We start from the raw sequence: 24,558 nt of genomic DNA on the forward strand, positions 1-24,558 counted from the left end.
CCTAAATTACGTAGGTGGCAGCACCAGGTTCCTCTGGAACTGGGAAAAACTAAGGAGCAGGTAAAAGCTGTGGGTGGAGCAGGAAGGCCCCAAACCTCCAACCCCTCTCCCACCCGCAGGGTGGCTGCCCTCCCACAGGAGTCTGGGGCCCAGATCTACAGAAGGCCTAACCAGGCTCCGGACGGGCAGCTCACGTGGCACTGAAGGGTGAGGCCTGCACCAGCTGAAGGCTGAGACCCCCCTCTCCCGGTGGCCACGAGGGTCCCGAGACTGAGGAGTCTTCTACAGGGACTCTGACTGGCCTAAGGGCCTAAAGGAAGTAATACTGGGGGTCCTTGGCAGAGGACTGACTGGCCTAGAATTCCCGGTTCAACCTAGCTTTCCCGAAGACTCTGAAAGCACTGCTCCACTGCCGGCTTCCTTCCAGTATTGCTGTTAAGCTGGCGCTCAGCTTTACCCAGCGCTAGCTGGGGATTCTGGTTCTAAATTCAAGGCCTTTCAGACACACAAGGTCTCAACGTTTACTTCCCGGGCAGCTTTCCTCTGGAAGCCACTAGGATGTGCTTCACTAAAGAAGGGAGTAAACCTATGAAAAGGTAAAGATGGGGAGCAGGAAACAGGGGGTTCAATCCAGCAGAGGGGAAGATGGGGATCCGGCGAGGGGAGATGCCAGGACCACGATGGCGGCCAGTACAGAGCAACAAGTGTGACTCAAGGGGCAGACATCCTGAGGCTACCGTCACTAAGCCTCTGCCCCACGGGACCATCTTGTAAACCTGAGGAGGCTTGTCCGTGCTTAGCTTGGTTCACAACGCATGTGAGGCTCCCCTGCTCCCTCCACGGGCTCCCTGGGTCAGTGGAGGACACTTACCCCACAGATAACCGCCCTGACCTCTGACAAGCTGGAGGGAAGCACGGCAGCCCTGATGCAGGACAGGGACCCACCCCCCCGGGACCCACCCCCCGGCAACCCCGACCAGATTTCCGCACATTCCCTGGTACACACTGCAGCCCGCTGATGCTCAGACTCCCAGGACTCCTTAACGACCTTAGCCACCGACTTCCCGAGGAAGGGGTCACGTCACGGCAGCTGAAGCCAGAACACGACTGGACGAGTTTCCTGAGGCTGCCGTATCAACACTGCACAAACAGGGGGCCTTAAACAACAGAAATGTATGTATTCCTTCTCTCATTGTTCTGGAGGCCAGAAGCCAGCCATCAAGGTGCCAGCAGGGCCGTGGTCTCTCAGAAGCTCTGGGTGGCAATCTATTCCATGTCCTTCTCTTGGCTTCTGGCGTGGCTGGCAAGGCTTGCTGCCCCTTAGCTCTGCAGACACATCACTCTAAAAGCTGTAAAAGCTGCCTCAGTCATCACATGGCATGTCTCCTGTGTGTCTCTCCTCTTGTAAGGACAGAAGTCTCACTGGGTTAAGGGCCCAACCTACTCCAGTGTGACCTCAGCTTAACTACTTATACCTACAAAGGCCCTATCTCCACATGAGGTCACATTCACTGGCATCAGGGGTCAGGACTTCAATACACACTTTTGGGGACACAATTCAATCTACATCAGTGATCCAAAAAGCCCATAAAGCTTATCTTCTCCTGGAAGCCTTCATCTAATAGCAGCAATTTCCTTGCACAGCTCCATCTGTGCTTCCTACTTAGTTTGCAAAACAAATAAACAAACAAAAAAACAACTAAAAGTACATTGTTTAGGGATAAAGACATTAAAAAGGCAGAGGAATGATTAACACTGAAAGTCAGAAAGTAGCTCCCTCTGGGGGGAGCAAGCAGTGCCCAGAAGGATCTTTAAAGTGTTTTTAATGCCCTGTGTCTTAACCCAGGAGCTAGATTCATAGTTATTTATCTTATTAACCTCTAAATTATATCCATATGTTCTATGCATTCTTCTATGGGTACGACGCATTTCACACTTTTAAAAATTACAATGCATTTCATACTTTTAAAAATTAAGTATAGGGATTAAAAAGACAAACCTATGAGCACAAAGAAGAGGTGAGCAGATGACAGCAATGAAAGCATATGAGTAACTGGCAAGTGACTAAGACCAGGAGAGCCAAAACCTAAGGCAGGCTAGACTCTGGCGGCTCCAAAGAGATTCTGAGGCAGCCAAGGGTGGAAGCTCTGTCCTGAAAACAGGGAAATTCAGGTGAAGTTTAACAATGGCGTGGTCAGCTCCTGGTCCTCCCTATGAGGCTTCTAGGATGTAGGCAGGCAGGTTACTACTTCCCAGGAAAGGAAAGCTGGGAAATAGGGAAATAAAGAAAATTAAGGGGATCCAGCTACAGCAAGGGTCTTTGGCAAACTACAGACCCCACAGGCCAAATCCAGCCTGCTTTTGTAAATACATGTTATTGGCATACAGCGACGCCCATTCATCATGTATCATGTACGCTGCTCTCACACTGCACAGCAGGGCTGGCCTGCAAAGCCACAGCTACTTACTATCTGACCCTTTACGGAAAAGGCTTGCAAATCTCTGGTCTAGAGCGTCCAATATCCAAACAAGAGGGGTGCTCTAAAGAGACAAACCAGAGAAAACAGAAGCTAGGAAATTCCAGAACTCAAGAAGGAGCGTTTCAGGGACTTCCCTGGTGGTCCAGTGGCTAAGACTCTGCACTCTCTATGCAGGGGGCTTGGGTTCAATCCCTGGTCAGGGAACTAGATCAAGCATATCATAACTAAAGATCCTGCATGTCGCAAAGAAGATCCCACGTGCCACAACTAAGACCCAATGCAGCCAAATAAATAAATAAAATATTATTTAAAAAAAAAAAAAAAAAAGAAGGAGCATTTCAAATGGCAAGGCCCACAGATCAAAGGCCCAGCCCCAGGTAAGAAAAGCCCCACATGTGGAATCATCACTAGGTAATATCAGAACACTGGCAACAAAGACCGGACCCCACTAGTGTCCAAAGAAGCAGATAGGAAAATGTGCAAAGAGTCCAAACAGGCAATTCACAAACAACTAGGAAACAGGAAAAATGTTTAACTTCACCTGTCATCAAAGAAATGTAAATAAAAAACAAGGCTTCATTTTACAGCCATCAGATTAGCAAAACCAGTTAAAGGATGGTTAGTAGCAAACTCCACCAAAGATACAGGAGAGAAGCCGCCTTGCTCCTGCCGTGGGAAGACGGATTCCAGCACTTCTGGGTGGAATCAACTGTTCCCGGGAGCGCTCACACACAGGCATCCTCCGGCCACGCTGACCCACACTAACCCCAGCTGCTCTTTCTGCAGGGTGTCACCTAACTACACAGATGTCCACGTGACTTCACTCCTGCTCAGCTCAGTGTCCAGTATGCTGTATGTCCTCAACAAACCTGTCCATCAAAGCCACGACCCAAACCATGTACAGCCACCCTCAGGGACTAAGAGATACAAAGAAAACATCTAGGTTCCTTCTGGAATCCCCAAAAGGAAAACAAAAATCCAAACTCAGATGTATGAAAGGATGTTCATATTGGACAAATAAAAAAAAATACAGCCCAGCCATTTTTGTACCTCTCTCCCTTGCTGTTTTCTTCCACATGCCCACGTGCTCCTTGGAGCTGTGGCCCCAGGAGCTGGAGAGCGAGGCCAACACTTACCTGGTACCGGTCAAGGATTCTGAAGTCCTGACAGGTCGTCCTATACATGGCTTGTCCAGTTGGAAGCCTGGAAACTCCTTCTTTGGCCCCATAAATCCCGTCCACTAACAGAAGCGCGGCATTCACAACCTGATCCAGGTCAAAGAGCGGCAGCCCCCGGTCCCTCTTCGCCTGCCGGACAATCAGCTTTCGCTTCAGCCGCCGGGCCTCCGGGGTCATGGCCACGGCCCCAGGACAGGCTTCCAGCCGCTTGAGGAGCAGCTTCTCCTCGTAGATGCTCACAGGGGTGAACCTGGGCCCTTTGGGCTTCCGGTCCTTCTCCAGCACGGGCTTCCTTTTCTCTCGAGCCCTTGTTTGCAAGGACGTGTTGGAGTCTGTGTCCTCGCTGTCGATGTCCATCCTGTCGGGCTTCTCCTCCTCACTCTCCACCTCCTGCTTGATCTGCTCAGGGGCTCTGACCTTCTTCCTGCCTCCAACCCCTGGCCCCGAGGCAGCCGAGCCGGGAGGGGGTGGGAGGTACTCCATCCCAGGGTCGATGACACCATCGCCTTCCATCTCATCGTCATCTGCGCAGAGCAGAAAGCAGGAGGGGAATGCAGACCCACCGCCCACAGGGACAGCGCACACACTGCCATCAGAGCCACACACAACCCAAGAGACCCGAGGACGGGCCGTCTTACCGTGAAACAAGGCTTGTGGCGGCATCACGTCTGGAATCAGATCGGCTTCTGAAAGCAGGCTGGGCGTGGCTGAGTGAGAGGCAGGGGTCCCAGGGGCAGAGAAATCCAGAGACGGGGAAGGAGATGGGCTTGTCAGCGGGGTGCGGTCGGAGGAGCTCAGGGACGAGAAGTCGATCACTTCTCCTTTTTCCAGAATCACATCCGGCCTACGTCCTCGGCTGATGAACTTCACAGGCGTCGAGGAGGTGCTGCGGTCAAGAAAGCCAGCCGCCTCTTTCTGGGCTCTCCGGATGTCCTTCGCTTCCTGAGTGCGAGACCTTTTCTCTTTCAATTCCATGGCAGATTCCACAGGATTCCGACTCACCCGCTTTCTAAGTCCCTCGACAGTAATGATGGGATCTAAAGTTGGTTTCGAGGCTGCTGGAAAAGAATAAATATCTAAATTTTTTAATAGCTATTCAATGTTAGCTTCTTCTTCTACCTTACTGTGACTCCACTTCCATGTTTGAAAGAGATAAATGTTCAATGAATGCCCTAAACTAAGATTTAGATTTCTCTTAACCAGGAAAAAGGAATTATAATGCAAACATAAACACTTCTGCACCATCTTTCTCCTACTGGAATTGGTAAACGTTAAAAGTTTGATAATGCTCAGAGAGTGTAGGGGGAAAATGGATAGTTCATGCCTTTTTGATAGGGCATAAATTTGATTACAACTTTTTGGAGGGTAACTTGGCAATATGATTAAAATTCTGAATAAATATGCCCTTTGATACAGCAACCTATTTCCAGGAATTTATCACAAAAAACTGGCAAATGTGTGTAATTACAGTATTGTTTAAATACCAAAAAAGGACAGAAATAACCAAAATGTCCATCAACAGGATAAAGGTTTAATAAATTATCACATAGCCATTCAATGGAATGCAATGAAATAAAAGAAAATAGGGTAGATCTACATGTACTGTTATAGGAAGATGTCCAATGTATACTGGTAAGTGGGGAAAAAAATGGAGAACAAGTAATATAGTATGAAACAGTTTATGGGGGTTTTTTTAGTAAAAAAAATGCTTCAATATGCAGAGAGGACTTCTGAAAGCTTCACAAGAGACAGCAGTGGCTCCGCTGGAGTCAATCTGCAGGCAGGGTGGGCATGTGGGGAACTTTCAGACTTTACACCTTCAATACTATGAGATTTGTTTCCAATTATATTTTGAAAACTTTAAAAGGTCATTAAAAATTTTTCAGATAAAAAAATCAGATCAATGTGTGATATAAGGAGCTACTGTTAATTTTTTACAAGTGTGAAAATGGCATTATGGTTAGGCTACAAAAGAGAGTCCTTATGGATAAGAGATAAATCATGAAATATTTAAGAAGGAAGTGCTGATGCCTGGAAGTTGCTTCTAAATAATCTGAGGGTGGGGATGTGTGGAGGGTTGAGAGAAAGGACCCAGGGGCCAAGATAAAATGAGATTGGGACGTCCCAGGTGGTCCAGTGGTTAAGAATCCGCCTTCCAATGCAGGGGACGAGGGTTTGATCCCTGGTTGGGGAACTAAGATCCCACATGCTGAGTGGGAACTAAGACCCGCAACTAAGACCCAACACAGCCTAATAAATAAATAAATATTTAAAACAAACAAACAAAAAAACAAAGATTGCCAGTGTTAACTGCTGAAGTAAAGACAAAGGTACCAGGGGATTCGCTATATTACTTCACATTTGTATATTTAAAATTTTCCATACTAAAAAGATTAAAACCATAAATAAACAGATTGAAAATAGAGAACCTTTCAGATACTAAAGGAAATTTATTAAACTGGTAACTTGATTAGGCAGTTATAAAACATTTTTTGTATAATATTTATTTACGGCATAAAAAACTGTGTTAGAATAAAACTGTGGGGCAGAGCAGCTCCGGGGAGGCAAGGGCTCCGTGCCTGGTCAAAGCGGATTGTCTACAAGGGCACCTCTCAGCTCACGACAGTACCTTTCACTTTCAGAGTGGAGATGGACAGCTTCTCTCCCTCGGGTTTCAGGGTAGGGGGCCTGTTGTGGACGAGCTTCCACCATCCCGGTTCTCCAAATTCCTGAGCTCCTGAGCGGAAGTACATGGGGCTCCCCACGCTAAGGCAGCCCGCCACCGTGCTCCACCAGGTGGAGGTCTTTTTCCTGGAGAGTCCAAGAATTTAAAAATTATTGGCTTTTCAACTCTATCCTTACATAGACAGTGCAGTCTCTGCCTCCAAGTCTGTGATAGGCTATGGAACTTCCCCTCTTTGAAGGAACAGAGCACAATGGATAAGGGAGAGGCTCGGGGTTCTGCGTGGCTTCAAATCCCAGCTCCACCACCTTCTAGCTGCCTCAGTTTCTTCATCTTTAAAATTAGGATAATAGAATGTGCAAGACTGCTGTGGCGATTAAATGAAGTTAATTCAAACAAAGCTCATAAAACACTTCTTATCCATGATTATGGAGTTCTACAGGCTAATTTTACTTAACTGGAGCTGCTTTTATGTATGAGTTAAACACAACTCTCAGGAAAGAAAGCAGGAGAGTCATTAGCCCTGGTAAACAGTTCATTTTACCCATGGAGGAGGATGCATCCCTCAGTCTGCTACTTGCCTTCGCATAGTAGAGTAGGAATAAAACTATATGGTATGTCCCACAAACACAGAGCTGAACCTTGGGGGAATTACCAACTCTGACCAAACCCCCCCAAAATACAGCAAGCATTTCAAAATAACTACACAACAGTGTATACAACAAAAATTTTAAATGATATGTAAAATGTCAACTATTCAGGTTCCTGTTAAAAGTGATTTTTAAGGAAACTGTTCTATTTCCACCTTGAAAACATAAATCAATGACCGGAAATCCTAAAGAACAGTTCTTCATAAGAAAGTCAGTCTAACAGATGAAAAATACTGCTAGGGAGGCAAGAGAAAAAAGTATCCTTAGGAACAGAGATGTACTAGAAAAATACAAACCAAAAGAACCCCACAAAAAACAAAAAAACTTTATAAAGGCATGACCACATATCTGAGACAGGAGAATGACCCCCAGCATTGTGGGTCAGAGCAGAACGAGGTCTCACCTCGTTCTGACCTTTCCAGGCCCCCCTCCTGTTGCCCAGCGGTCTGACCAGAACGAACCCATCCCACTTGCTTTCTTACACTGCCCAACACTGTCCCACAGGCCCCTTGGGATCTGTTCACTTTTCTTCCCATTGTCCTATTTGGCTTTGAATCCCTCTGGTGAACTTTCCATTTCAGTTATTGTACTTTTCAGCTCCAGGACTTCTTATCTCTTTATTGATATTTCTGTTTTGTCCATACATCGCTTCCCTGATGTTTTCCACCTCTTCCTTTAGTTCTCTGGGCATCTCTAAGACAGCTCTTTAAAGTCTTTGTCCAGTAAGTCCACCATTTAGGTCTTTTTCAGGGGCAATTTCTGTTAGTTTATTTTTTTCCTTTGAATGGGCCATACTTTCCTTGTTCTTTGTATTCCTTGTGTTTTGTTGGACAGTGGACATTTGAATCTAATAATGTGTTAACTCTGGACACCAGACTCTCCTCCTTCCCCGGGGTTTACTGGTTTTTGACAGCTGCAGGCTGTCTCTGTGCCAAAGATCAGCTGGAGCAGAAACTCAAGGTCCTCTCAGTCCATGTCTAAGCCTGTGCCTCCCCCGGACATGCAGGGTGGCTAATTCCCCTGTATATGTGGGTGCTTTTGAATGTCTTAGTCTTCAACGTCTGGCTCCAAAAAGGGGACAAAGAGGAAAGTGAAAGTGGGGAGGTAGGTGCCAGCCCTATAAGTCCCTTTAAAGTCACCTCAGCCAGACGGGGAGGGGCTTGCAACAATGGAGGAGGTGCAACAACAAAGGCCGCCCACGCCTTTATCAGCACCTCTGTGATCAGAAGCAGCAGTCAGTGATCAGCACAGATATGATATTTGGAGGACAGCGTCCTTTGTGTCCACCCCGGATCCCATACTGTATGCAAGCTGCTCCAGGAATATGTGCATGGCTGTCTGCCACAGTTAAAACTGGCCAACGCTGATTGTAATTTATGGTCCAAGGCTTCCTCTGGAAGTTGCAAGCCTTCAGCTGACTCCAGAGTTCCAATAAAGTTACACTGGATTCTGCCAATGCAACTGCTACCTAGGTAGGCAGACAGATTTCTGGTACTTCCCACTCTGCCATCTTCCCAGAACCCTCATCATACAGGCATAGCTCATGTTACTGCACTTCACAGATACTGTTTTTTATAAAAACTGAAGGTTTGTGGTAACCCTGAATCAAGCAAGTCTATCGGTGCCATTTTTCCAAAAACATCTGCTCACTTCATGTCTGTGTGTCATATTTTAGATCTTGTAGTATTTCAAAGTTTTTCATTATTATTTTATTTGTTATGGTGATCTGTGATCGGTGACTTCTGATGTTACTCCTACAACTTGCTGAAGTTCAGACTACAGTTAGCATCTTTTAGCAATAAAGTATTTTTTTTCATTTATTTTTTATTTTTGGCTGAGTTGGGTCTTTGTTGCTGTGTGTGGGCTTTCTCTAGTTGCGGCGAGCGGGGTCTATTCTTTGTTGCAGTGCACGGGCTTCTCATTGCGGTGGCTCCTCTTGTTGCAGAGCACAGGCTCTAGGCATGCAGGCTTCAGTAGTTGCGGCTTGCGAGTTCTAGAGCACAGGCTCAGTAGTTGTGGTGCACAGCCTTAGTTGCTCCGCGGCATGTGGGATCTTCCCAGACCAGGGCTCAAACCCGTGTCCCCTGCATTGGCAGGCGAATTCTTAACCACTGAGCCACCAGGGAAGCCTAAGTATTTTATAATTAAGGTGTGTACACTGCTTTTTTAAAAATAATGCTATGCATACTTAACAGACTACAGCATAATGTGAACATAACTTTTATATGCAGTGGGAAATCAAAAATTCACGTGACTCACTTTATTGTGATATTTACTTTACAACAGCAGTCTGGAACTGAACCTGCAACATCTCTGAGACATGCCTGTATAATATTTTTAATTTTAAATACTATGAATGTGTTTTATCATATTCCATCAAACATAAGGTCCACTGACTTTAAGACACACCGTTTTGTGTACAAGAAGGAAAACTAGCTATCAAGTAAGCTATGACACACCATCACTTCTAAGATGTATCCAGCTGTCAGAGATGTCAAAGTGTGAAAAACTGTTTATCTTAAAATCAATGAAATATGGTAACAGAAAAAATATCCAAACTATTCTTCACTAATCAAAATTATAACTTTGGGAAAAATTCAAGGCCAGGACTGTAAAATCAGATTAAATGACCACATATAAAATAGCAATTAAACTGTAGTAATTAAGCTTTTGTGTACTTTTTAACTTGCTTCTACAATGGGTACATAAAGTTATTTAGGTTAGCCCTTAATAAACCTTTATACATTTAAACCTTAATAAAATATTAAGGACATATAAGATCTGAGAGAAAACGTATTCAAATTTAAAACTTCATTATACAGTACACTATTCTCTCAGATCCTATGGCAAATGAGAAATGGTTAACATTAAGAATTTTAAAGTATGCTCCATGGATAGCAGACTGTAAATCTTTAGCAGCTATGAGAAATGTTTAATTGCAGAGGCAGTGAGTCTGTGTTTTCATACATGGACACATCTGAGCACTGGAGACCACCTCAGGTGAGTGGTTTCGGGGCTTTTCCAATCACTGATGCTTAAAGCAGAGTTCCCAAAGGGAAGGACAGCACTGAGGCAGGAAACTGAGTGCCAAGGAGTCACAGCGTAATTTTTAATTCTCTTTCACTCCTCTGGTTAGATCAAGGAGAAAATTAGTTGCTTTAAATTCTAACACACATAGTCTCCCTTTTTGATCAAGAAAGAGGCCTCACAAAAAACTCATACAGTTTAACATCAAAAAAATGAACAATCCGATTAAAACATGGGCAGAAGATCTGAAAAGACATTTTTCCAAATAAGACATACAGATGGCTAACAGGTACATGAAAAGATGCTCAGCATCACTAATCATCAGGGACATGCAAATCAAAATCACAATGAGCTATCACCTCACACCTGTGAGAATGGCTATGATTAAAAAGACAACAAATAACAAATATTGGTGAGGATGTAGAGAAAAGGGAACCCTTGTGCTCTACTGGTGGGAATGTAAATTGGTGCAGCCAATGCAAAACAGTATGGAGGGTCCTCAGAAAATTAAAAACAGAACTACCATATGATCTAGCAATTCCACTCCTGGGTACTTACCCGAAGAAAACAAAACACTAATTTGAACAGATATATGCACCCCTATGTTCACTGCAGCATTATTTACAATAGCCAAGACACGGAAGCAACCCAAGTGCCCATCAATAGATAAAAGGATAAAGAAGATGTGAGGGGGAGACCTTCAAGGTGGTGGAGGAGTAAGACGTGGAGATCACCTTCCTCCCCACAAATACGTCAAAAAAACAATTACATGTGGAACAACTCCTACAGAACACCAACTGAATGCTGGCATAAGACCTCAGACTTCCCAAAAGCCAAGAAAATCCCCACATACCTGGGTAGGGCAAAAGAAAAAACAAGAGACAAAAGAATAGGGACGGGACCTGCACCTCTGGGAGGGAGATGTGAAGGAGGAAAAGTTTCCACATACTAGGAAGCCCCTTCGCAGGCGGAGACTGAGGGTGGTGGAGGGTGGAAGCTTCGGAGCCACAGAGGAGAGCACAGCAACAGGGGTGCAGAGGGAAAAGCAGAGATTCCCACACGGAGGATCGGTGCCAACCAGCACTCACCAGCCTGAGACGCCTGTCTGCTCACCCATCGGGGCGGGTGGGAGCTGGGAGTTGAGGCTTGGGCTTTGGAGGTCAGACCTCAGGGAGAGGACTAGGGTTGGCTGCGTGAAGACAACCTGAAGGGGGCCAGTGCGCCACAGCTAGCCAGGAGGGAGACCAGGAAAAAGTCTGGACCTGCCGGAGAGGCAAGAGATCATAATTTCAGAGTGCACAAGGAGAAGGGCTTCTTGCTCAGTGTGCCCACAGACAGCAGAGCACCACCCAAGCGAACTCCAGAGATGGGTGCAAGCCACAGCTATCATCTCGCACCCCAGAGACAGGCATGGACCACTACCGCTGCTGCCACTGCCACCAAGAATCCTGTGTGCGAGTGCAGGTCACTACCCACACACCCCCAGGAGTCTGTGCAGCACGCCACTGCCAGGGTCCTGTGATCCAGGGCCAACTTCCCTGGGAGAGCACACGGCATGCCTCAGGCTGTTGCAATATCATGCTGGTCTCTGCTGCCACAGGCACGTCCCATGTTCCAATTATGACTACTGTACCCCTCCCTCCCTCTCCCTAGCTTGAGTGAGCAAGAGAGCCCTAATCAGCTGCTACTTTAACACCCTCCTGTCTGGGAAGGGAACAGAGGCCTGAGGGCAGCCTACACGCAGAGGTGGGACCAAAACCAAAGCTGAACCCCAGGAGCTGTGCGAACAAAGAAGAGAAAGGGAAATTTCTCCATGCAACCTCAGGAGCAGTGGAGTAAATCCCCTCAATCGGCTTGATAAACCCTGCATCTGTGGAATACATGCATGAAGAGACAACAAATGTTCCCAAAACTGAGGCGGTGGACTTTGGGAGCTACTGCAGTCTTGGGGTTTGCTTTCTGCATTTGATTAGTTTTTGGTGTTCTGTTTCTCTTAGTTTAGATTTTAGTGCTTGTTTTCATTGGTGGGTTTATTGGTTTGGTTGCTATCTTCCTTTTTTTTTGTTCTCTCTTTGTGAGTATGTGTGTGTGTGTGTGTATGTGTGTGTATGTTTCTTTGTGTGATTTTGTCTGTTATTTTTTATTTTTTGGCTGTGTTGGGTCTTTGTTGCTGTGTGCGGGCTTTCTCTAGTTGTGGTGAGCAGGGGCTACTCTTCATTGCAGTACATGGTGGCTTCTCTTATTGCAGAGCATGGGCTCTAAGGGCATGGGCTTCAGTAGCTGTTGGGCGTGAGCTCAGTAGTTGTGGCTTGTGGGTTCTAGAGCGCAGGCTCAGTACTTGTGGCGCACAGGCTTAGTTGCTCTGTGGCACGTGGGATCTTCCCAGACCAGGGATCGAACCCACGTCCCCTGTACTGGCAGGCAGATTCTTAACCACTGCACCACCAGGGAAGTCCCTTGTCTGTTTAGTTTTGTTTTTACCATTTGTTTGGGGGCTCTGTTTTTAATTTTTTTCTTTCTTCCTTTTCTTCTGTGCTGTGAAGCTGGCAGGGTCTTGGTGCTCCGGCCGGGTGTCAGGCCTGAGCCTGCGAGGTGGGAGAGCTAAGTCCAGGACACTGGACCACCAGAGGCCTCCTGGCCCCATGTAATATTAATTGGAGAGAGCTCTCCCAGAGATCTCTGTCTCAACACTAAGACTCAGCTCCAGTGCTGGATGCCCCATACTAAACAACTAGCAAGACAGGAACACAACCCCACCCATTAGCAGAGAGGCTGCCTAAAGTCATACTAAGTTCATAGACACCCCAAAACACACCACCGGATGAGGCCCTGCCCAAAGAGCAACAAGATCCAGCCCCACCCACCAGAACACAGGCACCAGTCCCGCCCCACCAGGAAGCATACCCAAGCCATTGAACCAACCTCACCCACTGGGGGCAGACGCCAGAAATAAGACGAACTACGAACCTGCAGCCTGCAAAAAGGAGACCCCAAACACAGTAAGTTAAACAAAATGAGAGAACAGAGAAATATGCAGCAGATGAGGGAGCAAGGTAAAAACCCACCAGACCTAACAAATGAAGAGGAAATAGGCAGTCTACCTGAAAAAGAATTCAGAGTAATGATAGTAAAGATGATCCAAAATCTCGGAAATCGAATGGAGAAAATTCAAGAAACCTTTAACAAGGATCTAGAAGAACTAAAGAGCAAACAAACAATAATGAACAACACAATAAATGAAATTAAAAATTCTCTAGAAGGAATCAATAGCAGAAAAACTGAAGCAGAAGAATGGAGAATAATGGAAATAACTGCCACAGAGCAGAATAAAGAAAAAAGAATGAAAAGAATTGAGAACAGTCTCAGAGCCCTTTAGGAAAACATTAAATGCACCAACATTCGAATTATAGAGGTCCCAGAAGAAGAAGAGAAAAAGAAAGAGTCTGAGAAAACATCTGAAGAGATTATAGTCGAAAACTTCCCTTACGTGGCAAAGGAAATAGTCACTCAAATCCAAGAAGCACAGAGTCCCATACAGGATAAGTCCAAGGAGAAACACGCCAAAAGACATATTAATCAAACTATCAAAAATTAAATGAAAAGAAAAAATATTAAAAGCAGCAAGGGAAAAGCAACAAATAACATACAAGGGAATCCCCATAAGGTTAACAGCTGATCTTTCGGCAGAAACTCTGCAAGCCAGAAGGGAGTGGCAGGACGTATTTAAAGTGATGAAAAGGAAAAACCTACAACCAAGATTACTGTACCCAGCAAGGATCTCATTCAGATTTGACACACAAATTAAAACTTTTTTTTTTTTTTGCGGTACGCAGACCTCTCACTGTTGTGGCCTCTCCCGTTGCGGAGCACAGGCTCCGGACACGCAGGCTCAGCGGCCATGGCTCACGGGCCCAGCTGCTCCGTGGCATGTGGGGTCTTCCCGGACCGGGGCGCGAACCCGTGTCCCCTGCACCGGCAGGCGGATTCCCAACCGCTGCGCCACCAGGGAAGCCCCAAATTAAAACTTTGAAGACAAGCATAAGTTAACAGAATTCAGCACCACCAAACCAGTTTTACAACAAAAGCTAAAGGAACTTCTCTAGGCAGGAAACACAAGAGAAGGAAAAGACCTACAAAAACAAACCCAAAACAATTAAAAAAATGGTAATGGGAACATACATATCGATAATTACCTTAAATGTAAATGGATTAAATGCTCCAACCAAAAGACACAGATTGGCTGAATGGATACAAAAACAAGACCCGTATAGATGCTGCCTACAAGAGACCCACTTCAGACCTAGGGACACGTACAGACTGAAAATGAGGGGACAGAAAATGATATTCCATGCAAATGGAAATCAAAAGGAAGCTGGAGTGGGCTTCCCTAGTGGCGCAGCGGTTGAGAGTCCGCCTGCCGATGCAGGGGACATGGGTTCGTGCCCCGGTCCGGGAAGATCCTACATGCCGCAGAGCGGTTGGGCCCATGAGCCATGGCCGCTGAGCCTGCGTGTCCAGAGCCTGTGCTCTGCAATGGGAGAGGCCACAGCAGTGAGAGGCCCGCCTACTGCAAAAAAAAAAAAAAAGAAAGCTGGAGTAGCATTACTCACATCAGAAAAAACAGACTTTAAAATAAAGATACAAAGAAGGACACTACATAATGATCAAGGGATCAATCCAAGAAGAAGATATAACAATTGTAAATATTTATGCACCCAGCATAGGAGCACCTCAATACATAAGGCAAATGCTAACAGCCATAAAAAGGGAAATCGACAGTAACACAATAATAGTAGGGGCCTTTAACACCCCACTTTCACGAATGGACAGATCATCCAAAATTAAAATAAATAAGGAAACACAAGCTTTAAATGACACATCAGACCAGATAGTTTTAATTGTTATTTATAGGACATTCCACCCAAAAACAGAATACACTTTCTTCTCAAGTGCACATGAAACATTCTCCAGGATAGATCATATCTTGGGTCACGAATCAAGCCTCAGTAAATTTAAGAAAACTGAAATTGTATCAAGTATCTTTTCCAACCACAACATTATGAGACTAGATATCAATTACAGGAAAAAGAACTGTAAAAAATACAAACACATGGAGGCTAAACAATACACTACTAAATAACCAAGAATCACTGAAGAAATCAAAGAGGAAGTTTAAAAATACCTAGAAACAAATGACAATGAAAATACGATGACCCAAAACCTATGGGATGCAGCAAAAGCAGTTCTAGGAGGGAAGTTTATAGCAATACAATCCTACCTGAAGAAACAAGAAAACTCTCAAATAACCTAAACTTACTCCTAAAGCAATAAGAGAAAGAACAAAAAAAACCCAAAGTTAGCAGAAGGAAAGAAATCATAAAGATCAGATCAGAAATAAATGAAAAAGAAATGAAGGAAACAATAGCAAAGATCAATAAAACTAAAAGCTGGTTATTTGAGAAAATAAACAAAATATTGATAAACCATTAGCCAGACTCATCAAGAAAAAAAGGGAGAAGATGCAAATCAACAGAATTAGAATGAAAAAGGAGAAGTAACAACTGACACTGCAGAAATACAAAGGATCATGAGAGACTACCACAAGCAACTATATGCCAATAACATGGACAACCTGGAAGAAATGGACAAATTCTTAGAAAAGTACAACCTTCCAAGACTGAACCAGGAAGAAATAGAAAATATGAACAGACCAATCACAAGCACTGAAACTGGGATTAAACTGGGATTAAAAATCTTCCAACAAACAAAAGTCCAAGACCAGACGGCTTCACAGGCTAATTCTATCAAACATTTAGAGAAGAGCTAACACCTACCCTTCTCAAACTCTTCCAAAATATAGCAGAGGGAGTAACACTCCCAAACTCATTCTACTAGGCCACCATCACCCTGATACCAAAACCAGACAAAGATATCACAAAAAAAGAAAACTACGGGCCAATATCACTGATGAACATAGATGCAAAGCTCCTCAACAAAATACTAGCAAACAGAATCCAACAGCACATTAAAAGGATCATATAGCATGATCAAGTGGGGTTTATCCCAGGAATGCAAGGATTCTTCAATATACACAAATCAAACAATGTGATACACCACATTAACATACTGAAGGAGAAAAACCATATGATCATCTCAATAGATGCAGAAAAAGCTTTCGACAAAATTCAACATCCATTTATGATAAAAACTCTCCAGACAGTGGGCACAGAGGGAACCTATCTCAACATAATAAAGGCCATATATGACAGACCCACAGCCAACATCGTTCTCAATGGTGAAAAACTGAAACCATTTCCTCTGAGATCAGGAACAAGACAAGGATGTCCATTCTCACCACTATTACTCAACATAGTTTTGGAAATTTTAGCCACGGCAATCAGAGAAGAAAAAGAAATAAAAGGAATACAAATTGGAAAAGAAGTAAAACTGTCACTGTTTGTAGATAACATGATACTATACATAGAGAATCCTAAAGATGCTACCAGAAAACTACTAGAGCTAATCAATGAATCTGGTAAAGTAGCAGGATACAAAATTAATGCACAGAAATCTCTCACATTCCTATACAATAACATTGAAAAATTTGAGAGAGAAATTAAGGAAACACTCCCACTTACCATTGCAACAAAAAGAATAAAATACCTAGGAATAAACCTACCTAAGGAGAAAGGCCTATATGCAGAAAACTATAAGACACTGATAAAAGAAATCAAAGACAATACAAACAGATGGAGAGATATACCATGTTCTTGGATTGGAAGAATCAACGCTGTGAAAATGACTATACGGCCCAAAGCAATCTACAGATTCAATGCAATCCCTATCAAACTACCAATGGTATTTTTCACAGAACTAGAACAAAAAAATTTTTACAATTTGTATGGAAATACAAAAGACCCCAAATGGCCAAAGCAATCTTGAGAAAGAAAAACAGAGCTGGAGGAATCAGCCTCCCTGACTTCAGACTATACTACAAAGCTACAGTAATCAAGACAGTATGGTACTGGCACAAAAACAGAAATATAGATCAATGGAACAAGACAGAAAGCCCAAAGATACACCCACGCACCTATGGTCATCTTATCTTTGATAAAGGAGGCAAAAACATACAATGGCGAAAAGACAGCCTCTTCAGTAAATGGTGCTGGGAAAACTGGACAGCTACATGTAAAAGAATGAAATTAGAACACTTCCTAACACCATACACAAAAATAAACTCAAAATGAATTAAAGACCAAAATGTACGGCCAGACAGTAAAAAACTCTTAGAAGGGGACTTCCCTGGTGGCACAGTTGTTAAGAATCTGCCTGCCAATGCAGGAGACACGGGTTCGAGCCCTGGTCAGGCAAGATCCCACATGCCATGGAGCAACTAAGCCCGTGTGCCACAACTACTGAGCCTGCGCTCTACAGCCCGTGAGCCACAACTACTGAAACCCACACACCCTAGAGCCCATGCTCAACAAGAGAAGCCACTGAAATGAGAAGCCCGTGCACTGCAATGAAGCGTAGCCCCCTCTCACTGCAACCAGAGAAAGCCCACATGCAGTAACAAAGACCCAACACAGCCAAAAATAAATTAATTAATTAATTTAAAAAAAAACTCTTAGAGGAAAACATAGGAAGGACACTCTTTGACATAAATCACAGCAAGATCCTTTTTGACCCACCTCCTAGAGAAATAGAAATAAAAACAAACAAATGGGACCTAATGAAACTTAAAAGCTTTTGCACAGCAAAGGAAACCATAAACAAGACCAAAAGACAACCCTCAGAATGGGAGAAAATATTTGCAAACGAAGCAACTGACAAAGGATTAACCTCCAAAATATACAAGCAGCTCATGCAAGTCAATATCAAAAAAACAAACAACCCAATCCAAAAATAGGCAGAAGATCTAAACAGACATTTCTCCAAAGAAGATATAGATTGCCAACAAACACATGAAAGGATGCTCAACATCACTAATCATTAGAGAAATGCAAATCAAAACTACAATGAGGTATCACCTCACACCGGTCAGAATGGCCATCACCAAAAAATCTACAAACAATAAATGCTGGAGAGGGTGCAGAGGAAATGGAACCCTCTTGCACTGTTGGTGGGAATGTAAATTGATACAACCACTACGGAGAACAGTATGGAAGTTCCTTAAAAAACTAAAAGTAGAACTACTATTTGACCCAGCAATCCTACTACTGGGCATATACCCTGAGAAAACCATAATTCAAAAAGAGTCATGTACCACAATGTTCACTGCAGCACTATTTACAGTAGCCAGGATATGGAAGCAACCTAAATGTCCACTGACAGATAAATGGATAAAGAAGATGTGGCACAGATATACAATGGAATATTACTCAGCCATAAGAAGAAATGAAACTGAGTTATTGGTAGTGAGGTAGACGGACCTAGAGTCTGTCATACAGAGTGAAGTAAGTCAGAAAGAGAAAAACAAATACTGTATGCTAACACATATATGGAATCCAAAAAAAAAAAAAAAGGTTCTGATGAACCTAGAGGCAGGACAGGAATAAAGACGCAGACGTAGAGAATGGACTTGAGGACACGGGGAGTGGGAACGGGAAGCTGGGATGAAGTGAGAGAGTAGCACTGACATATATACACTCTCAAATGTAAAATAGATAGCTAGCAGGAAGCAGCTGCATAGCACAGGGAGATCAGCTCAGTGCTTTGTGACCACCTAGAGGGGTGGGAGGGAGACGCAAGAGGGAGGGGATATGGGGATATATGTATACATATAGCTGATTCACTTTGTTATAGAGCTGAAACTTACATAACATTGTAAAGCAATAATACTCCAATAAAGATGTGAAAAAAAAAGATGTGATACACACACATACACAATTGGATATTATTCAGCTATAAAAAAGAATGAAATCTTGCCATCTGTGACAACATGTATGGACCTAGAGGGTATTATGCTAAGGGTATTATGTGAAATAAGTCAGAGAAAGACAAATACTGTATGATTTCAGTTATGTGGAAGCCGAAAAAAAAAACAAATGAAGAAACATAACAAAACAGCAACAGTCACAGATACAGAGAACAAACAGGTGCTTGCAAGAGGGGAGGAGAGTGGGGAGAGGGTAGAAATAGGTGAGGGAAATTAAGAAGTACAAACTTCCAGTTGCAAAATAAATAAGTCACAGGTATAAAATGTATAATGTAGGAAAAACAAGTCAATAATTATGTAGTATCTTTGTATGGTAACGTATGGTAACTAGACGTACCATGGTGATCATTTTGAAACATATGGAAATACTGAATCACTATGTTGTGTAACAGGAACAAATGTAGGTTGTAGATCAATTATACTTCAAAAACAAACTCATAGAAAAAGACATCAGATTTTCCAGAGGTGGGGGGATAAACGTCCCATTGTAAGATAAATAAGTACTAGGGATGTACTGTACAACATGATAAATATAATTAACACTGCTGAATGTTATACAGGAAAGCTGTCGAGAGTAAATCCTAAGAGGTCTTATCACAGAAAAAAAAATTTTTTCTACTTATTTAATTTTATATCTATATGAGATGATGGATGTTCATTAAACTTTGTGGTCATCATTTCATGATGTATGTAAGTCAAATCATTATGCTGTACACCTTAAACTCATACAAGTGCTGTATGTCAATTACATATCAATACACCTGGATGAAAACAATATATAGATGGTATCATATGATAAAAAAAAGAAAGAGTGTTTCAGATTGCCTTTACAGGTCATGGGATCTAGCTACAAGTCAATAGCATTGCTTTATTTTTAGTGCACTTATTTTTACAGTTTCATTCTATTTATGTAAGTGATATAGGTTTTCCACTTACCATGGTGGTGTGAAGTTTCTTTTTTTTCAGTGACTTGATTTAAATAAATAAACGATAATTCAAGTGATACACTAATATGGCCAAAACCCACTAGTTTAATGGTTAAATTACAAGAAGCTGGAGAGTAATTAATGTCTTTCAGTAGAAGTATTGAAAAGAAAAAGAGCCTCAGCTGATGCCTCTCAGAACACACTCTAGAAATGAACAAATGAAACTGAACACCTGCTGCTAAAATACGCCAACTTCCTTAAAACAGGCAATTTAAATCCAACTTCTTCCAGAAGACAATCCACCAGGCAGAACAGCACTGAAAGATCATGAAAACGTTCCAAGATCTAATTTTATCAGTTTTTTTCCCCTCCTTGTCCCTTATAAATGGGGTGTATTAAGTTCCATAGATAGAGCTAAATCATTAAACTAAGACAACAGATTTCCTTTCAAGAAAAAGAACCAGTTATGCTGTCAATTCTTTTCTTAGTTCTATTTTTCAATTCTATTTTTCCCTCACAGCAGCCTGCAGAAGGTCACCCCTCCATGATTCCTCAGCAACTTTGGCAGAGCTGTGACTTTTCAGCACCCGAGAAAACGGGCTGCAAGGAGTTCCGAGTGAGGACAAGCCCAAACTCCCTGCTCTGACCTTTATCATGTCCACACCGACCCAATTATGCAAGATTTATGAATCTCACACAGGACTTCAGAAGGCAACTAACAATCAGAATTTCAAACACCACTTCCCTAGTGGTCCAGTGGTTAAAACTCCATGCTCCCAATGCAGGGGGCCCGGGTTCAATCCCTGGTCAGGGAACTAGATCCCACATACCACAACTAAGAGCCCGCATGCCGCAACTAAGATCCAGCACAGCCAAATAAATAAATACATTTTTTTTTTCTTAAAGAAAGAATCTCAAACAATCCGCCAATGCAACTGCAAACTTGCTAACCTCTAACAGCAATAAAAATCTTGCTAGATGCACATGGACCCTTAGTTAAAACATCTGGTGTGTATGTCTGTGCCCCGGCACCCCTAAGTCTGATGAACCAAGGAGGGGTCACAGAGAAGCACTCAGCAGCAAATTCAAAGCATCATGATGAAAAGAATATCAAAGGAATAAACCATATGCGTGTTAATGTGCCCAGACTTGGCCAAGCACTGTGAATACCAAACAGTATACAATGATTTCTACCTCCCAGAGTTAATAAACACAAATACTAATAATTAACCAAGAGCAACTTAAATGAGTGCAGTCAATAACTGCCATCATTTCTCGTCTTCTGACCTCCTACAAGGCACTGATTTTAAAGGACATAATATTCCTCTATCCTCAAATTAGTCACCTAAGCAACTATTAAACTGCCTCATTTAATCAAAGTCTCTATTTTTTAACATTCTAAGAATCTGTTCAACTGTCTTCCTGCTCAGTAGAAACCAACAGTTTCCTCCGAAAGTAGGATAGGAAGTATGGAAAACTACCCTTGTCATTATGTAAACTTCTACTTCGATTTTTAACTTAAAGTAACAACATTTTCTGGATTAAAAAATTCTCAGTAACTGCCACAAGTAATTACTCTAATTCTCTAAAGGCCAGCATTAGGCTGTCTCAAGTCTCATATACTTTATTCTTTACATCTTCATTCAAGTATAAGATTTTTAAAAAATCACATTACCTATTCCCAAGCAAAAAAGTCCAATGTTTCTCAATGAAAGCGCAGATGTCTTCTTTCCACCGGAAATAGCCCTGACGCCCACTACCTTCCAGGGACAAGTTGTACATCGCCAGCATGACCACCTGAAACAGAAGCAGAATAGGCTGGGAGAAAAGCACAGACAGGGATGGTAAACTTCAGGGGGGAACGTGTGTTGTTTTATACTCTGAGTATGAATAGAGGGGGGAAAAGGAAGGATAATATCTTGGAATATTCTCAGGATAGAATTCTACTTCCTTTTTTGCTTTCCGCAGATGAGCATCACTGTTCCCCTTAATCACGTGCACTTGTTCCTCCCATGTTACATGTGCAAGGCTGCTGTGTGGCTGAACTGGTGAAGAGTAACTACTGCCCTAAGCAGCCCCCATCCCAGTCCCCCTCCACCACTCAAAGGCAGCGCTAAACACCGTGTTAACCAATGGCATCAGGAGGCCACAGGGCCTGCTCCAGCCGGCATTTCTGACGGACAGTGCTGACCTTTGCTAAACATTCCAAGCATCACCCCTGCACATATACTTTTCTAAGCTCTTTAGAGGGCAGAAACAATAGACTCTCAGAATTTCAGAGCTGAAGTTAACGTGAGGTACCATCCACTCTGGGTTTAGCCTTTCTCAGCTGTGGAAACTGTTCCTGAGATGAAATCAGAATAGACAAGGGGCAGGGACCTGAAAGGCCTGGCTGCCTGGCCCATCCTCAGAGAGGAGGACACCCCCAGCTCCACATCTAATCCAACTTTATATTTAACAGATAACGAATTCACAGCCCCAAATGGGAAAGTACTTTGCAGAAATATGAATAACACAGTCTCACTGTAAAAGACTTCACTAAAAGAGAAAAGAGCAAAGAAGGAAGTAAAAATCATTTTAAATCCACCATTAAGAAATAATCCTTTTTAACATTTTCAGTGATTATCCTATTAGACATTTCTCTTCGCATCTAAACGCAATTTTGTAATCATAAATGGACAAGAAACTACACATGCTATTCAAAACCATGTTTTCAACCTAATAAAAGTAATGATTAATTTTGGGCCAGCGCAATTGAAAAGGGGGCAGAACCTACGATGAGAATCCTTCCATAACTCTTCTTTCCATCAGGAGTAGCCCAAGGCTGTACAGGGTCTAACAGACTGCAGTTCACGTTCCCCGACATCGATGTTCACAGCCCCAAATCCCGATGGCCCAACAGGGAGACCTACAACCACACCCTCAAAGGGGCCTGGTGATTCTGATGCTCCTACCAAGTCTCAACTTCCCCCATCCTTAAACTTGTAAAATTTGCAGCCAGTCTGCCAATTAACCCCATGAACAGACTTTTCAAATCGTTCCACTCATTTTTGCATCAGGTCTGCATCAGCCAACAAACCTCTCCCTTTAAAGTTACTGTTCACAGGGAGTCGTTGTTTAATAGCCACAGGATTTCACTTTGGGGAGATGAGCACTTTCTGGAGATGATGGTGGTGATGGTTGCAAAACAATGTGAATGTGCTTAATGCCACTGAACTGTATGCTTAAAGACAGTGGAAAGGGTAAGCTTTGTTATGTATATATACATTTTTATAAATTTATTAATTTCTTTTTGGCTGCGTTGTGTCTTTGTTGCTGTGCACAGGCTTCCTCTAGTTGCCACAAGTGGGAGCTACTCTTCGCTGAGGTGCGTGGGCTTCTCATTGTGGTGGCTTCTCTTGCTGAAGAGCACGGGCTCTAGGCGTGCAGGCTTCAGTAGTTGTAGCACGTGGGCTCAGTAGTAGTGGCTCGCGGGCTCTAGAGCGCAGGCTCAGTAGTTGTGATAGGCTTAGTTGCTCCGCAGCATGTGGGATCTTCCCGGACCAGGGCTCAAACCCATGTCCCCTGCATTAGCAGGAGGATTCTTAACCACTGCGCCACCAGGGAAGCCCTGTTACATATATTTTACTACAATTTAAGAACGCTTTTGCTCAAGAAATACCTTAAGAAAAGGATGGAATGAGCTCTTCTGCCCACTCAGACTCCTAGAGTAACTTGGAAACGTGTATTCACTGTTAATCTCTGTGGTACAGACACAAGTGTGTTGTTTCATTTCCGGTACTTTTTTTTTGGAAACATTTCATGACTTTAGAAAGTTAAAATTCACATACTTACTTGCAAATAACTTTTCCTATTATCACCATATTTACTGAGCAAACTGAAAATCCAATCATGAAGGACATGGTTTTCCCCCTCTTCTGGAATTTGTAATCTTAAAGAACGAATCCCAGTTGCGTTTCTGCTCTTACACCACCAGCCCAAGCTCATAGTAACAGGCTGGCCCTGGGAACCAGCACAGCTCCAAGGCCTTGCTCAGGCTGGCACAGCCCAGCGGGCACCTCCCAAGTATCTGCTGAAGAGCATGTAGAAAGATAATGAGCGTGTCTAGGACAAGAACGTAAAAACTACCCTACTTGATAGCTTCCCTACTTTTCAGACTGTTGTTCACACATCACCAAGGAGGAGGACACAGAAAGTGTGTGGAAGGGGCCTTTTAGTCACCCCATTACTGTTGGCATTTTATAATATAAACAAGCATTTCTACTTCTTATTTTGATAAATCAACAAAGTTTAAGATTTAAAACAAAGAAAACCCACATTCCAATTGGAATATGACATCAATAGAGTCTATTCCAGACCAACGGATCCTCTTCCTCTTTTAGCTCTTGCGTGAGAGAGAGAGACAGAGGGAGAGGGGGAGGGAGAGAGAGGGAGAGGGGGAGGGAGAGAGAGGGAGAGGGGGAGGGAGAGAGAGGGAGAGGGAGAGAGGGAGAGACAGGGAGAAAGGGAGGGGGAGAGAGAGAGAAAGAAAAAGAGATGCAACTAGAAACAATGGGCAGTAGTTTTCCAAGAAACAGATGTGTCTGGTCCCAGTTTTCACTTCATTATCCCAGGGTATTTATTATCCATATGTCTTGTGGAAGTGAAAAAATAATTTTCAAGAGATGTTAGTCTGA

General features: G+C 43.3%; 1 protein-coding gene across 4 annotated transcripts in view; it reads right to left on the minus strand.

The window, feature by feature from the left end:
• Positions 1-24,558, minus strand: part of KAT14 (lysine acetyltransferase 14) — a 40,600-nt gene that overhangs the window by 11,680 nt on the left and 4,362 nt on the right. For 2 of the 4 annotated variants that reach the window (XM_033429378.2, XM_033429379.2), the window contains exons 3-6: positions 21,558-21,679; positions 6,288-6,469; positions 4,297-4,716; positions 3,617-4,182 (exon numbers count right to left, since the gene is read on the minus strand). In XM_033429378.2, coding sequence (XP_033285269.1) covers positions 3,617-4,182; positions 4,297-4,716; positions 6,288-6,469; positions 21,558-21,679 — 1,290 coding nt within the window. Of the gene's footprint in view, positions 1-3,616; positions 4,183-4,296; positions 4,717-6,287; positions 6,470-21,557; positions 21,680-23,543; positions 23,624-24,558 lie in introns of all 4 variants that reach the window. The other 2 variants (XM_033429380.2, XM_049699109.1) reach the window with 2 other exon arrangements.

This window comes from Orcinus orca, chromosome 16 (genome assembly GCF_937001465.1).
Source record: "Orcinus orca chromosome 16, mOrcOrc1.1, whole genome shotgun sequence".
In the NCBI taxonomy this organism is placed as follows: Eukaryota; Metazoa; Chordata; class Mammalia; order Artiodactyla; family Delphinidae; genus Orcinus; species Orcinus orca.